This window comes from Heterodontus francisci, chromosome 30, assembly GCF_036365525.1.
Source record: "Heterodontus francisci isolate sHetFra1 chromosome 30, sHetFra1.hap1, whole genome shotgun sequence".
Taxonomy (NCBI): domain Eukaryota; kingdom Metazoa; phylum Chordata; class Chondrichthyes; order Heterodontiformes; family Heterodontidae; genus Heterodontus; species Heterodontus francisci.
In genome coordinates this window covers 64,785,563-64,802,133 of record NC_090400.1, presented here as the reverse complement: position 1 = coordinate 64,802,133, position 16,571 = coordinate 64,785,563, and the positions used below count along the sequence as shown (strand labels likewise).

Genomic DNA, 16,571 nt, shown 5'->3' with positions numbered 1-16,571 from the left:
CTGCTGCTGATTACACTAAATAACACCCACTAGGAGTGGTTAGCAAATTCTGCTACATAGAACATAGAACATTACAGCGCAGTACTGGCCCTTCAGCCCTCGATGTTGCGCCAACCAACTGACCTACACTATTCCATTTTCATCCATATGTCTATCCAATGACCACTTAAATGCCCTTAAAGTTGGCGAGTCTACTGTTGCAGGCAGGGCGCTCCACGCCCCTACTACTCTCTGTGTAAAGAAACTACCTCTGACATCTGTCCTATATCTGTCACCCCTCAACTTAAAGCTATGTCCCCTCGTGTTTGCCATCACCATCCGAGGAAAAAGGCTATCACTATCCACCCTATCTAACCCTCTGATTATCTTATATATCTCTATTAAGTCACCTCTCCTCCTCCTCCTCTCCAACGAAAACAACCTCAAGTCCATCAGTCTTTCCTCGTAAGACCTTCCCTCCATACCAGGCAACATCCTAGTAAATCTCCTCTGCACCCTTTCCAAAGCTTCCACATCCTTCCTATAATGCGGTGACCAGAACTGCACGCAATACTCCAGGTGCGGTCTCACCAGAGTTTTGTACAGCTGCAGCATGACCTCGTGGCTCCTAAACTCGATCCCCCTACTAATAAAAGCTAACACACCATATGCCTTCTTAACAGCCCTATTAACCTGGGTGGCAACTTTCAGGGATTTATGTACCTGGACACCAAGATCTCTCTGTTCATCTACACTACCAAGAATCTTCCCATTAGCCCAGTACTCTGCAATCCTGTTACTCCTTCCGAAGTGAATCACCTCACACTTTTCCGCATTAAACTCCATTTGCCATCTCTCAGCCCAGCTCTGCAGCCTATCTATGTCCCTCTGTAACCTACAACATCCTTCGGCACTATCCACAACTCCACCGACCTTCGTGTCATCCACAAATTTACTAACCCACCCTTCTACACCCTCATCCAGGTCATTTATAAAAATGACAAACAGCAGTGGCCCCAAAACAGATCCTTGCGGTACACCACTAGTAACTAAACTCCAGGATGAACATTTACCATCAACCACCACCCTCTGTCTTCTTTCAGCTAGCCAATTTCTGATCCAAAGCACTAATTCACCTTCAATCCCATACTTCTGTATTTTCTGCAATAGCCTACCATGGGGAACTTTATCAAACGCCTTACTGAAATCCATATAGACCACATCCACGGCTTTACCCTCATCCACCTGTTTGGTCACCTTGTCAAAAAACTCAATAAGGTTTGTGAGGCACGACCTACCCTTCACAAAACCGTGCTGGCTATCTCTAATGAACTTATTCTTTTCAAGATGATTATAAATCCTATCTCTTATAACCTTTTCCAACATTTTACCCACAACCGAAGTAAGGCTCACAGGTCTATAATTACCAGGGCTGTCTCTACTCCCCTTCTTGAACAAGGGGACAACATTTGCTATCCTCCAGTCTTCCGGCACTATTCCTGTTGACAATGACGACATAAAAATCAAGGACAAAGGCTCTGCAATCTCCTCCCTGGCTTCCCAGAGAATCCTCGGATAAATCCCATCTGGCCCAGGGGACTTATCTATTTTCACACTTTCCAAAATTGCTAACACCTCCTCCTTGTGAACCTCAATCCCATCTAGCCTAGTAGTCTGTATCTCAGTATTCTCCTCGACAACATTTTCTTTCTCCACTGTAAATACTGACGAAAAATATTCATTTAACACTTCCCCCATCTCCTCCGATTCCACACACAACTTCCCACTACTATCCTTGATTGGCCCTAACCTATCTCTAGTCATTCTTTTATTCCTGATATACCTATAGAAAGCCTTAGGGTTTTCTTTGATCCTATCCGCCAATGACTTCTCGTGTCCTCTCCTTGCTCTTCTTATCTCTCCCTTTAGATCCTTCCTGGCTAGCTTGTAACTCTCAAGCGCCCTAACTGAGCCTTCACGTCTCATCCTAACATAATCCTTCTTCTTCCTCTTGACAAGCTCCTCAACTTCTTTAGTAAACCACGGCTCCCTCGCTCGACAACTTCCTCCCTGCCTGACAGGTACATACTTATCAAGGACACGCAGTAGCTGCTCCTTGAATAAGCTCCACATTTCGATTGTGCCCATCCCCTGCAGTTTCCTTCCCCATCCTACACATCCTAAATCTTGCCTAATCGCATCATAATTTCCTTTCCCCCAGCTATAATTCTTGCCCTGCTGTATATGCCTGTCCCTGCCCATCGCTAAGGTAAACCTAACCGAATTGTGATCACTATCACCAAAGTGCTCACCAACTTCTAAATCTAACACCTGGCCGGGTTCATTACCCAGTACCAAATCCAATGTGGCATCGCCCCTGGTTGGCCTGTCTACATACTGTGTCAGAAAACCCTCCTGCACACACTGGACAAAAACAGACCCATCTAAAGTACTCAAACTATAGTATTTCCAGTCAATATTTGGAAAGTTAAAGTCCCCCATAACCACTACCCTGTTACTCTCGCTCCTGTCAAGAATCATCTTTGCTATCCTTTCCTCTACATCTCTGGAACTATTTGGAGGTCTATAGAAAACTCCCAACAGGGTGACCTCTCCTCTCCTGTTTCTAACCTCGGCCCAGACTACCTCAGTAGACGAGTCCTCAAACGTCCTTTCTGCCGCTGTAATACTTTCCTTGATTAACAATGCCACACCCCGCCCTCTTTTACCCTCTTCTCTGTTCTTAGTGAAACATCTAAATCCCGGAACCCGCAACATCCATTCCTGTCCCTGCTCTACCCATGTCTCTGAAATGGCCACAACATCAAGATCCCAGGTACCAACCCATGCTGCAAGCTCACCCACCTTATTCCGGATGCTCCTGGCGTTGAAGTAGACACATTTTAAACCAAGCTCTTGCTTGCCAGTGCCCTCTTGTGTCCTTATAACCTTATCTCTGCCCTCACTACTCTCAACATCCTGCACACTGGAACTACAATTTAGGTTCCCATCCCCCTGTTGAATTAGCTTAAACCCCCCCGAAGAGCACTAGCAAATCTAGCACTACCTTGGGCCAACGATGACAATCTGCCTTGATGCAGAGTTCGATACATGCATACGGAAAGCAGCTACCACCTTTGGTTGACTTGGGAAAACCCACATAGGATAACACCAATTTGGCTCTTAAGATCAAGCTGATGGTTTATAAGGCCTGTGTTCTCAGCACCTTGTTGTATGGCTGTGAAACATGGGCAACTTACAGCTACCAGGAAAAGAAGCTCAATAATTTCCATCTTCGCTGTTTGCAGTGTATTGTGGGTATATCCTGGCAGAACAAAATCACTAATGTCGCAGTCCTCGCGAAGGCAGAGCTCCCAAGTGTATTGGCACTGATCAAACAGAGGCGGCTTTGGTGAACTGGACACATCCGCATGATGGAAGACAGTCGCATACCCAAGGACCAGTGGAGTGCTTAAAGCTCCACTTCAAGGATGCTTGTGCCTTGTAGATGGTGAACAGGCTTTGGGGAGTCAGGGGATGGGTTACCTGCTGCAGAATTCCCAAACTCTGGCCTGCTCTTGAAGCTAGAGTATTTATATGGCTAGTCCAGTTAAGTTTCTGGTGAAATGTAACCCCCAGGATGTTGTTGGTGGGGGATTCAGTAATGGTAATGTTAAATGTCAAGGGGAGATGGTTAGATTCTCTTTCGTCGGAAATGGTCATTGCCTGTGGCCCTTGTGTGGCACAAATGTTACTTGCCATTAATCAGCCCAAGTCTGAATGTTGTCCAGATCTTGCTGCATATGGTCACGGACTGCTTCAGTATCTGAGGCATCGTGAATATTGCGCAATCATCAGCAAACATCCCCACTTCTGATCCTATTTTAGAGGGAAGATCATTGATGAAGCAGCTGAAAATGGTTGGGCATAGCACACTACCCTGAGGAACTCCTGCAGCGATGTCCTAGGGCTGAGCTGATTGGCCTCCAACAACCACAACCATCTTCCTTTGTGCTAGGTATGACACCAACCAACCAAGAGTTTTTCCTGATTTCCATTTTGCGACGGCTCCTTGATACCGCACTCAGTTAAATGCTGCCTTAATGTCAAGGGCAGTCGTTCTCACCTCTTGACTTCAGCCCTTTTCGTCATGTTTGGACCAGGACTGTAATGAGGCCTGGAGCAGAGTGGCCCTAGGGGAACCCAAACAGCATCGGTGAGCAGATTGCTGCTGTGTAAATGCGCTTGTTAGCACTGTTGAAGACACCTTTGACAACATCTTCCATCACTCTGCTGATGATTGAGTGTAGACTAATGGGGCGCTAATTGGTCAGATTGGATTTGTCCTGTGTTTCGCGGATAGGACATTCCTGGGCAATTTTTCACATTGTCGGTACAATTTGGCTAATGGCTCAGCTAGTTCTGGAGCACAACTCTTTGGTACTACAGCCAGGATGTTGTCAGGGCCCATGGCATTTGCTATATCCAATGCCTTTAGCTGTTCTTGATATTATGTAGAGTGAATCGAATTATCTGAAGACTGGCATCTATGATGATGGGGACCTCAGAAGGAGGCTGAGACAGATCATACAGTTGGCACTTCTGGCTGAAGATGTTTGCAAATGCTTCAACCTTGTCTTTTACACGGACGTGCTGGGTTCCCCCACCATTTGGAGCCTCCCATTCCCTTTATAGTTTTAGTTTTTTTTTTATAGAGATACAGCACTGAAACAGGCCCTTCGGCCCACCGAGTCTGTGCCAACCATCAACCACCCATTTTATACTAATCCTACACTAATTCCACATTACTACCACATCCCCATCTGTCCCTATATTTCCCTACCACCTACCTATACTAGGGGCAATTTATAAAGGCCAATTAACCTATCAACCAGCAAGGCTTTGGCATGTGGGAGGAAACCGGAGCACCCGGAGGAAACCCACGCAGACACAGGGAGAACTTGCAAACTCCACACAGGCAGTACCCAGAATTGAACCCGGGTCGCTGGAGCTGTGAGGCTGCGGTGCTAACCACTGCGCCATGTAGATGAGAAATAGGAAAAACAGAAATTGAAGTTCATCTTGGGGTCAAATATCCTTCCACCTCTTTGAGACAGTGCTGAGGCGTACAACAGGAGCACATCCAAGGCTGCACTCAGCATCCCAAACCCAGACACCAGGTCCCAGCTTAATAATGAATCAGATTGAAAAAGCCCAACCAAGGACCTATTTTTTTTTTCCGACTCACTGCCTTGTGGTAACTAATGTATATGATCTGAGGATCTATTCACCTAACAATTAGGCTTCAAGGGACATGCAGTTCCACTTTATCACCAGAATAGCACACTGTGAATGACATAGTCAGACACTATATTACTAAGCTATCATTGTTTCCTTACAGATTTTACAATGAAGTTTCAATAAGTTACTATTTAACTGGCCCCTTAATTTCTTGCTGATTGCAGTCTTTTTTCATTTGTTGGATGTGGGCGACACTGCCAGGGCGGAGTGGGTCTAGAATCACATAGGTTTGAACAGGCGGATCGTGAGGTGCTTCCTGAAGGGCGTTTTACGATAATCTGCAGTTTTCATGGGCACTTTGTTGATGCCAACCCACAAATTAGCTGAAGTTTGGAATTCACTTTCACAATTTTGCATTGTGGGATTTGAACACGTGATCTCTGGGCCGGCACAGACATGACGGGCCAAAGGGCCTGTTTCTGTGCTGTATAGCTCTGACTCTAATCCTGGCACATATTAACTACTGGACATTTGCTAAGTTTTACTGGCCAGAAATGTTGGCAAACATTAGGGGCAGAACTGACAGAAGAGTTGACCCTAAATAAATACATCAATAACCGATTAGGATATTGGAAATCATCTGGTGGCTTGAAGCAAAGAATGAAACAAACAGTGTAAATGTAGTGAATCCAACTCAACAGGATCCAGACTCCAGATTCAACTGGAAAGAATGCTCAACCAGGCCCACTAATTCCAGATGTGAACCGATAAGCTGCTCTGCAGAACACTATGATAAATGCAGCCTGCATCCACCTGACTGGTACTGCCTGCACAGAATCAAACAGGCATCGCAATACATGGGGCACCAGCAACTGATGATGCTCCTTCACCTCATCACACTAACCTGATGGAGGTGATGGATTGGCCTCCTCATTCCGAGAATCACCGGACACGGGAATGGTCGCGCTCATGTTGCCCTGTGTCGCACTCACAGGATGCGGTAGAACCACTTGGTGATCTTCTCCTTTGTCATCGTATTTCCCCATTAAGGCTTTCCTGATAATGTCCTCGAGGCCAAGGTTACTTGCTGGATCTGCAAAGGAATGACTCCGAGAACTGACTGAACCTGGGAGATGGGAGGAAATAATTGGGGGAAAGACAGAAGAGAGAACCAGTCAGGGGAAAAGAGAGTGGTAAGGGAGAGGGATGGAAGAGAGGCACAGGCAGGCAGAGAGAGAATGGGAAAACCAAAAGTCAGCATTTATTTTGCAAGCTGCAAGCTCCAACTAGCAAGCAAGACAATGGCAGCACTAACCATCAAAGCAACAGCAATGAACAGAGTCAATCACTTCATACACATTAGAGAGCAGATCTATGGAGTTAAAGAATTCAGCAAAGGAAGTTACTGCTCCATATCCAGACCATTCCCAGTAGTTCTGACAACAAATGCTATTTGCAGTTAGCGATTTTAAATACACTTTGAATTAATTAATGGAATGGCTTAAACATCACAGATTTTCTGAAGAGACTGGGTAAAGAATGTCTATACTTTAAACTCCCCCATGCCCCTGTGAAATGCCATAGCTCTTGCAATGCAACCTGAAGCACAACAACCTGTACTTACAGCATATTACAAAGTATTTCGAGCACAGAAGCAGGGCATTTGGCTCATGGGATCCATGCTGGTGTTTATGCTTCATACAAGCCTCCTTTGATCCTTCAACATCGCCTTCTATTCCTTTCTCCCTCAGGTGTTTATCTCGTTTTCCCTTAAATGCATCTATACTATTCACCTCAACCACACCCTGTGGTAGCAAGTTCCACATTCTCACTACTCTCTGGGTAAAGTGGTTTCTCCTGAATTCCCTATTAGATTTATTAGTGATGATCTTTCATTGATGGCCCCGAGTCCTGGTCTCTTCTACAAATGGAAACAGCTTCTCTATGCCTGCTCTATCAAACCCTTCCACAATTTTAAAGACCTCTATCAGGTCACCCCTCAGTCTTTTTTCTAGGGAAAAGAGTCCCAGCCTGTTCAATCTTTCCTGATAATTACAACCTCTCACTTCTGGTATCATCCCAGTATTTTTTTTTTGCAAATTTTACTGTGCTTCTATATCCTTTTTATAATATGGATACCAGAACTGTTCATAGTACTCCAAGTGTATTGGAATAGAGTAACATTTCAAAATTTGCTGATGATACCAAACTTGGAGGTGTGGCAAACAGTGATGATTGTATAAATTAACATGGATCAGGTTAAAATACATGCCCCCAAATACTGGTGAACACAATTCATGGAGGTGACTTCACGTAAGGGTGCAGCGATGCCCAGAACTGAACCCAGGGCTCCAAGAAGGGGTCTTAACAGAGCTCTGAAAATCTCAGACATCGCTTACTCACTTTTGTATTCCAGCTTCCTTTAGATAAAGAGCAACATTCCATCAGCCTTTTTGATTGCTTCTTGTACCTGTCCACTAGCTTTTAATGATTTCTGCATGTTTTATTTTATTTAGAGATACAGCAATGAAACAGGCCCTTCGGCCCACCGAGTCTGTGCCGACCATCAACCACCCATTTATACTAATCCTACATTAATCCCATATTCCCTACCACATCCCGACAATTCTCCTACCACCTACCTACACTAGGGGCAATTTACAATAGCCAATTTACCTATCAACCTGCAAGTCTTTGGCTGTGGGAGGAAACCGGAGCACCCGGCGGAAACCCACGTGGTCACAAGGAGAACTTGCAAACTCCACACAGGCATGTGGATGCTAAAATCTCTGCTCCTGCAGAGTTCCTATCTTCTGACCATTTAGAATAAAACTGTATCTTTCTTGGATCTGAGTGGATGACATCACACTTCCCCATGTTGAACTGTCTTTGCCACAGTTTTACCCACTCACTTAATCTATCAATATCCCTCTGTAACTTCCTGCTCCCGTCTACATTGCTTATTGTGCCTTCCCTTTTGAAAACTTGGTTAACGATGCCATTTAGTCTATCCCTTCTGCCAAAATGCATCAAGTCACACTTCTCCAGAAAAAATTCCATCTGACACTTGTCTACCCATTCTGCTAGCTTATCCATGTCCTGTTGCAGTTAATTTATACAATCATCACTGTTTGCCACACCTCCAAGTTTGGTATCATCAGCAAATTTTGAAATGTTACTCCATTCCAATATCCAAGACATGTATAAATATAAAAAAAGCAGTGATCCTAGGACGGATCCTTGGGAAACACCACTGTCTATCATTCTCCAGTCTGAAAAACAACCATTTATCAAAACTAGCTATTTTCTGTCCCTAACCAGTTTTTAAAAATCCAATTGGTCACTGACCCTCCTATTCCATGAGCCTCAGTTTTGTTAACCAGCCTTTTATGTGGTACTTTGTCAAATGCTTCCTTAAAATCCATATAGACAACATTCACCGCATTCCCTTCATCAACCTTCTCTATTACTTCATCAAAAAATTATGTTGGATTAGTCAAGCACGATCTGCTTTTTACAAATTCATGCTGACTCTCTTTAATTAACTAAAATCTCTCCAAGTGCCTGCTAATTCTTTCCTTGATTGTTTCCAAAACCTTACCCACCACTGATGTTTAAACTAACCGGTCTGTAGTAACTAGGGATGTCCTTACACCCTTTCTTGAATAAGGGTGTCAAGGTTTGCCACTCTCCAATTATCTGGTACCTCCCTCATGTCCAGGGAAGATTGGAAGATTATGGTAAACCCTTCCGCCATCTCCATTCCCACTTCCTTTAGCAACCTGCGATGCAAGCTGTCCGGACCAGGGGACTTCCTCTAATTCATTGATAAATCAAGTGAAAAGTTGAGGCCCCAGTAGAGATCTCTGGGGTACACGACTTGTCATATCCTACCACAATAAGTTTCCTCTCTTCCCACCCTCCCACTAACTAGCAACCCATGCCTCAAGCTTGCCTCCAATTCTTTTAGGAGTGAAAGGTCTAGTGTTTACACAGTTAGTGAAGAGATTCGATGTTCTAGCATGGCGCAAAGGGAACTGGGAAAAAGCAATGCTAAGAATAAGAATCTGCAGAGACTGCTATGTGACGTAATGATTACCTACTGTTTCTGTATCCTGGACAGTACTGTGCGTTGTTCCTCAATAACAGACAGCATTCAACAATGTTCCCCAATGCACACAAGATGGATATTTCCAATGAGAAGTAGATAATCTGACAGTAACCAGTTTCGAACACACCCCACTACATGATCCCAACATCTCAACAGGAAATCTGTGATGCTTAAATACACCCAGCAGATACATGTTTCGATTAGTTTGAAAGGCGAGGCTGTTACTATTTGCAGGTTGCACTGCACAACATGCTCACTCCTACCCCACAAACTGAAAGCAGAATAAATGAGCACAGCAACTGCAGCAAAGGAGGGCCGCCAGATGGTGCCTGGGGCAAGCATGGCCGTTTGACGGTGTCTGGGGTGTACCTGGCTGGCTGACGGTGTTTGGGGCGAGACCAGATGGCTACAGCAGAAACAAACTGGCCTCAAGTGAGTTAGCATTGCCATCATGTGGCTTCAGTTCGTGAATATGGGATCAGACAGAACAACCTCTTCAGGTAACAGTTATTCCTCTTTCATGGGAGGCAATGAGAACTTGCGAGCAACCTGTGTCTGGCTATGGCTTGGTGTCCCATGCTGTTGAAATACCCCCCAAGGCAAGTTTACAAAGTGAAAGGTGGGGTCAATTATCCCTGCACCTTGCTGTGAAACTAGTTCAGAAAGTACAGGTCTGATCAGGTTTTTAAACTAGTTCAGAAAGTACAGGTCTGATCAGGTTTTTAAATAAGATGACGCACCTTTTTTGTACGAAACCACACCTGGGGCGAAAGAAAGAAAAATAATTGGGTTTTAGCAGCTGAACTTTTAATAATTGGTTTTTATTTTACAAGATGTACCCACAATGTTTTAATCTGATTGTATAAAATCAGTACATTTTTACAAATCAGTAAATAGCAATCTTCCCAGGCAAACTAGGTTAGTGACTCAAGGAGGCAAATTACACACCACAAACACACACGCAGCCACCCCTGCAGACAGGCAGAGACGCACAGCCACCCCTGCAGATAGACAGACATGCATGCATGCGCACCCCCTACAGACAGACAGGCACGCACACACCCCTACAGACAGACAGACTGACAGGCACACCCCCCTACAGACAGACGCACACAGCCACCCCAGCAGAAAGACGGATGCGCGCAGCCACCCATACAGACAGACAGACGTGTGCAGCCACCCATCGCCACAGAGCGAGAGACAGGCACACACTCACCCATAAAGACGCATTCCCACCCCTTCCTACTGACAAACAACCACACCTACAGACAGATAGACGCACATCCCGACAGACAGATACACGCGCCACAGACAGACAGACAGACACATTCCCACAATCAGACAAGACACAGACAAACATCCCCACAGACACGCACGCACACACATCCCCACAGACACGCACGCACACACATCCCCACAGACACGCACGCACACACATCCCCACAGACACGCACGCACACACATCCCCACAGACACGCACGCACACACATCCCCACAGACACGCACGCACACACATCCCCACAGACACGCACGCACACACATCCCCACAGACACGCACGCACACACATCCCCACAGACACGCACGCACACACATCCCCACAGACACGCACGCACACACATCCCCACAGACACGCACGCACACACATCCCCACAGACGCACGCACACACATCCCCACAGACACACAGACAGAGAGACAGACCGACATCCCGACCGAGGGAGACCGACATCCCGACCGAGGGAGACCGACATCCCGACCGAGGGAGACCGACATCCCGACCGAGGGAGACCGACATCCCGACCGAGGGAGACCGACATCCCGACCGACAGACACACAGGCATCCCGACCGACAGACACACAGGCATCCCGACCGACAGACACACAGGCATCCCGACCGACAGACACACAGGCATCCCGACCGACAGACACACAGGCATCCCGACCGACAGACACACAGGCATCCCGACCGACAGACACACAGGCATCCCGACAGAAAGAGACACAGGCAGCCCGACAGACAGAGACACAGGCAGCCCGACAGACAGAGACACAGGCAGCCCGACAGACAGACACACAGCCCGACAGACAGACACACAGCCCGACAGACAGACACACAGCCCGACAGACAGACACACAGCCCGACAGACAGACACACAGCCCGACAGACAGACACACAGCCCGACAGACAGACACACAGCCCGACAGACAGACACACAGCCCGACAGACAGACACACAGCCCGACAGACAGACACACAGCCCGACAGACAGACACACAGCCCGACAGACAGACACACAGCCCGACAGACAGACACACAGCCCGACAGACAGACACACAGCCCGACAGACAGACACACAGCCCGACAGACAGATATCCAGACAGACACACAGCCCAGCAGACAGATATCCTGACAGACACACACATCCCGACAGACAGACACAGACATGCCCGACAGTCAGACACACGTCCCGACAGTCCGACACACAGACGTCCCCAGAGACAGACACACACAGACGTCCCCAGAGACAGACACACACACGTCCCCACAGACAGACACACGTCCCCACAGACAGACACACGTCCCCACAGACAGACACGCACACGTCCCCACAGACAGACACGCACACGTCCCCACAGACAGACACGCACACGTCCCCACAGACAGACACGCACACGTCCCCACAGACAGACACGCACACGTCCCCACAGACAGACACGCACACACATCCCCACAGACAGACACGCACACACATCCCCACAGACAGACACGCACACACATCCCCACATACAGACACGCACACACATCCCCACATACAGACACGCACACACATCCCCACATACAGACACGCACACACATCCCCACATACAGACACGCACACACATCCCCACATACAGACACGCACACACATCCCCACATACAGACACGCACACACATCCCCACATACAGACACGCACACACATCCCCACATACAGACACGCACACACATCCCCACATACAGACACGCACACACATCCCCACATACAGACACGCACACACATCCCCACATACAGACACACGCACAGACAGACAGAGACACACACACACACACGACCCCACAGACAGACACACACACGACCCCACAGACAGACACACACACACGTCCCCACAGACAGACACACACACACGTCCCCACAGACACACACACATACACACACACACAGACACACACATCCCCGCAGACAGACACACACATCCCCGCAGACACACGCAAACACATCCCCACAGACACACGCAGACACATCCCCACAGACACAAGCAGACACATCCCCACAGACACACGCAGACACATCCCCACAGACACACGCAGACACATCCCCACAGACACACGCAGACACATCCCCACAGACACACGCAGACACATCCCCACAGACACACGCAGACACATCCCCACAGACACACAACCCCACATCCCCACATCCCCACAGAGAGACACATCCCCGCAGACACACACACTCATCCCCGCAGACACACACACTCATCCCCGCAGACACACACACTCATCCCCGCAGACACACACACTCATCCCCGCAGACACACACACTCATCCCCGCAGACACACACACTCATCCCCGCAGACACACACACACACATCCCCGCAGACACACACACACACATCCCCGCAGACACACACACACACACACATCCCCGCAGACACACACACACACACACACCCCCGCAGACACACACACACACACACATCCCCGCAGACACACACACACACACACACATCCCCGCAGACACACACACACACACACATCCCCGCAGACACACACACACACACACATCCCCGCAGACACACACACACACACACATCCCCGCAGACACACACACACACACACATCCCCGCAGACACACACACACACACACATCCCCGCAGACACACACACACACATCCCCGCAGACACACACACACACATCCCCGCAGACACACACACACACACACATCCCCGCAGACACACACACACACACACACCCCCGCAGACACACACACACACACACATCCCCGCAGACACACACACACACACACACATCCCCGCAGACACACACACACACACACATCCCCGCAGACACACACACACACACACATCCCCGCAGACACACACACACACACACATCCCCGCAGACACACACACACACACACATCCCCGCAGACACACACACACACACATCCCCGCAGACACACACACACACATCCCCGCAGACACACACACATCCCCGCAGACACACACACATCCCCGCAGACACACACACATCCCCGCAGACACACACACATCCCCGCAGACACACACACATCCCCGCAGACACACACACATCCCCGCAGACACACACACATCCCCGCAGACACACACACACACACACATCCCCGCAGACACACACACACACACATCCCCGCAGACACACACACACACACATCCCCGCAGACACACACACACACACATCCCCGCAGACACACACACACACACATCCCCGCAGACACACACACACACACATCCCCGCAGACACACACACACACACATCCCCGCAGACACACACACACACACACACACATCCTCGCAGACACACACACACATCCCCGCAGACACACACACACACACATCCCCGCAGACACACACACACACATCCCCGCAGACACACACACACACACATCCCCGCAGACACACACACACACACATCCCCGCAGACACACACACACACACATCCCCGCAGACACACACACACACACATCCCCGCAGACACACACACACACACATCCCCGCAGACACACACACACACACATCCCCGCAGACACACACACACACACATCCCCGCAGACACACACACACACATCCCCGCAGACACACACACACACATCCCCGCAGACACACACACACACATCCCCGCAGACACACACACACACATCCCCGCAGACACACACACACACATCCCCGCAGACGCACACACACACATCCCCGCAGACGCACACACACACATCCCCGCAGACGCACACACACACATCCCCGCAGACGCACACACACACACACACATCCCCGCAGACGCAGACACACACATCCCCGCAGACGCAGACACACACACACACTTCCCCGCAGACACACACACACACACATCCCCACAGACACACACACACACACATCCCCACAGACACACACACACACACACACACATCCCCACAGACACACACACACACACATCCCCACAGACACACACACACACACATCCCCACAGACACACACACATCCCCGCAGACGCAGACACACACACACACATCCCCGCAGACGCACACACACACACACACATCCCCGCAGACGCACACACACACATCCCCGCAGACACACACACATCCCCGCAGACACACACACATCCCCACAGACACACAGACACACACATCCCCACAGACACACACACATCCCCACACACACATCCCCACACACACACACACACACATCCCCACAGAGACAGACACACACACACACACACACACATCCCCACAGAGACACACACACACACATCCCCACAGAGACACACACACACACATCCCCACAGACACACACACACACATCCCCACAGACACACACACACACATCCCCACAGACACACACACACACATCCCCACAGACACACACACACACACATCCCCACAGACACACACACACACACATCCCCACAGACACACACACACACACATCCCCACAGACACACACACACACACATCCCCACAGACACACACACACACACATCCCCACAGACACACACACACACACATCCCGACACACATCCCCACACACACACACATCCCGACACACACACACATCCCCACACACACACACATCCCCACAGACACACACATCCCCACAGACACACACACACACATCCCCACAGACACACACACACACACACATTCCCAGACACACACACACACACACATTCCCACAGACACACACACACACACACATTCCCACAGACACACACACACACACACACACACACACACACACATCCCCACAGACACACACACACACACACACACATCCCCACAGACACACACACACACACACACACACATCCCCACAGACACACACACACACACACACACACATCCCCACAGACACACACACACACACACACACACATCCCCACAGACACACACACACACACATCCCCACAGACACACACACACACACATCCCCACAGACACACACACACACACATCCCCACAGACACACACACACACACATCCCCACAGAGACACACACACACACATCCCCACAGAGACACACACACACACACATCCCCACAGAGACACACACACACACATCCCCACAGAGACACACACACACACATCCCCACAGACACACACACACACATCCCCACAGACACACACACACACACCCCCACAGACACACACACACACATCCCCACAGACACACACACACATCCCCACAGACACACACACACACATCCCCACAGACACACACACACACATCCCCACAGACACACACACACACATCCCCACAGACACACACACACACATATCCCCACAGACACACACACACACACATCCCGACACACATCCCCACAGACACACACATCCCGACACACATCCCCACAGACACACACATCCCCACAGACACACACATCCCCACAGACACACACACACACATCCCCACAGACACACACACACACATATCCCCACAGACACACACACACACATATCCCCACAGACACACACACACACATATCCCCACAGACACACACACACACACATCCCGACACACATCCCCACAGACACACACATCCCGACACACATCCCCACAGACACACATCCCCACAGACACACACACACACACATCCCCACAGACACACACACACACACATCCCCACAGACACACACACACACACATCCCCACAGACACACACACACACACATCCCCACAGACACACACACACACACATCCCCACAGACACACATCCCGACACACATCCCCACAGACACACATCCCCACAGACACACACACACACATCCCCACAGACACACACACACACATCCCCACAGACACACACACACACATCCCCACAGACACACACACACACATCCCCACAGACACACACACACACATCCCCACAGACACACACACACACATCCCCACAGACACACATCCCCACAGACACACACACACACACACACATCCCCACAGACACACACA

General features: G+C 49.3%; 1 protein-coding gene across 17 annotated transcripts in view; it reads right to left on the bottom strand.

The window, feature by feature from the left end:
* ncor1 (nuclear receptor corepressor 1) overlaps positions 1-16,571 on the bottom strand; it is a 489,622-nt gene that overhangs the window by 18,397 nt on the left and 454,654 nt on the right. For 10 of the 17 annotated variants that reach the window (XM_068010846.1, XM_068010853.1, XM_068010850.1 and 7 more), the window contains 2 exons: positions 10,072-10,092; positions 6,125-6,346 (listed from right to left, as the gene is read on the bottom strand). In XM_068010846.1, coding sequence (XP_067866947.1) covers positions 6,125-6,346; positions 10,072-10,092 — 243 coding nt within the window. The remainder of the gene's footprint in view (positions 1-6,124; positions 6,347-10,071; positions 10,093-16,571) is intronic. The other 7 variants (XM_068010848.1, XM_068010855.1, XM_068010864.1 and 4 more) reach the window with 3 other exon arrangements.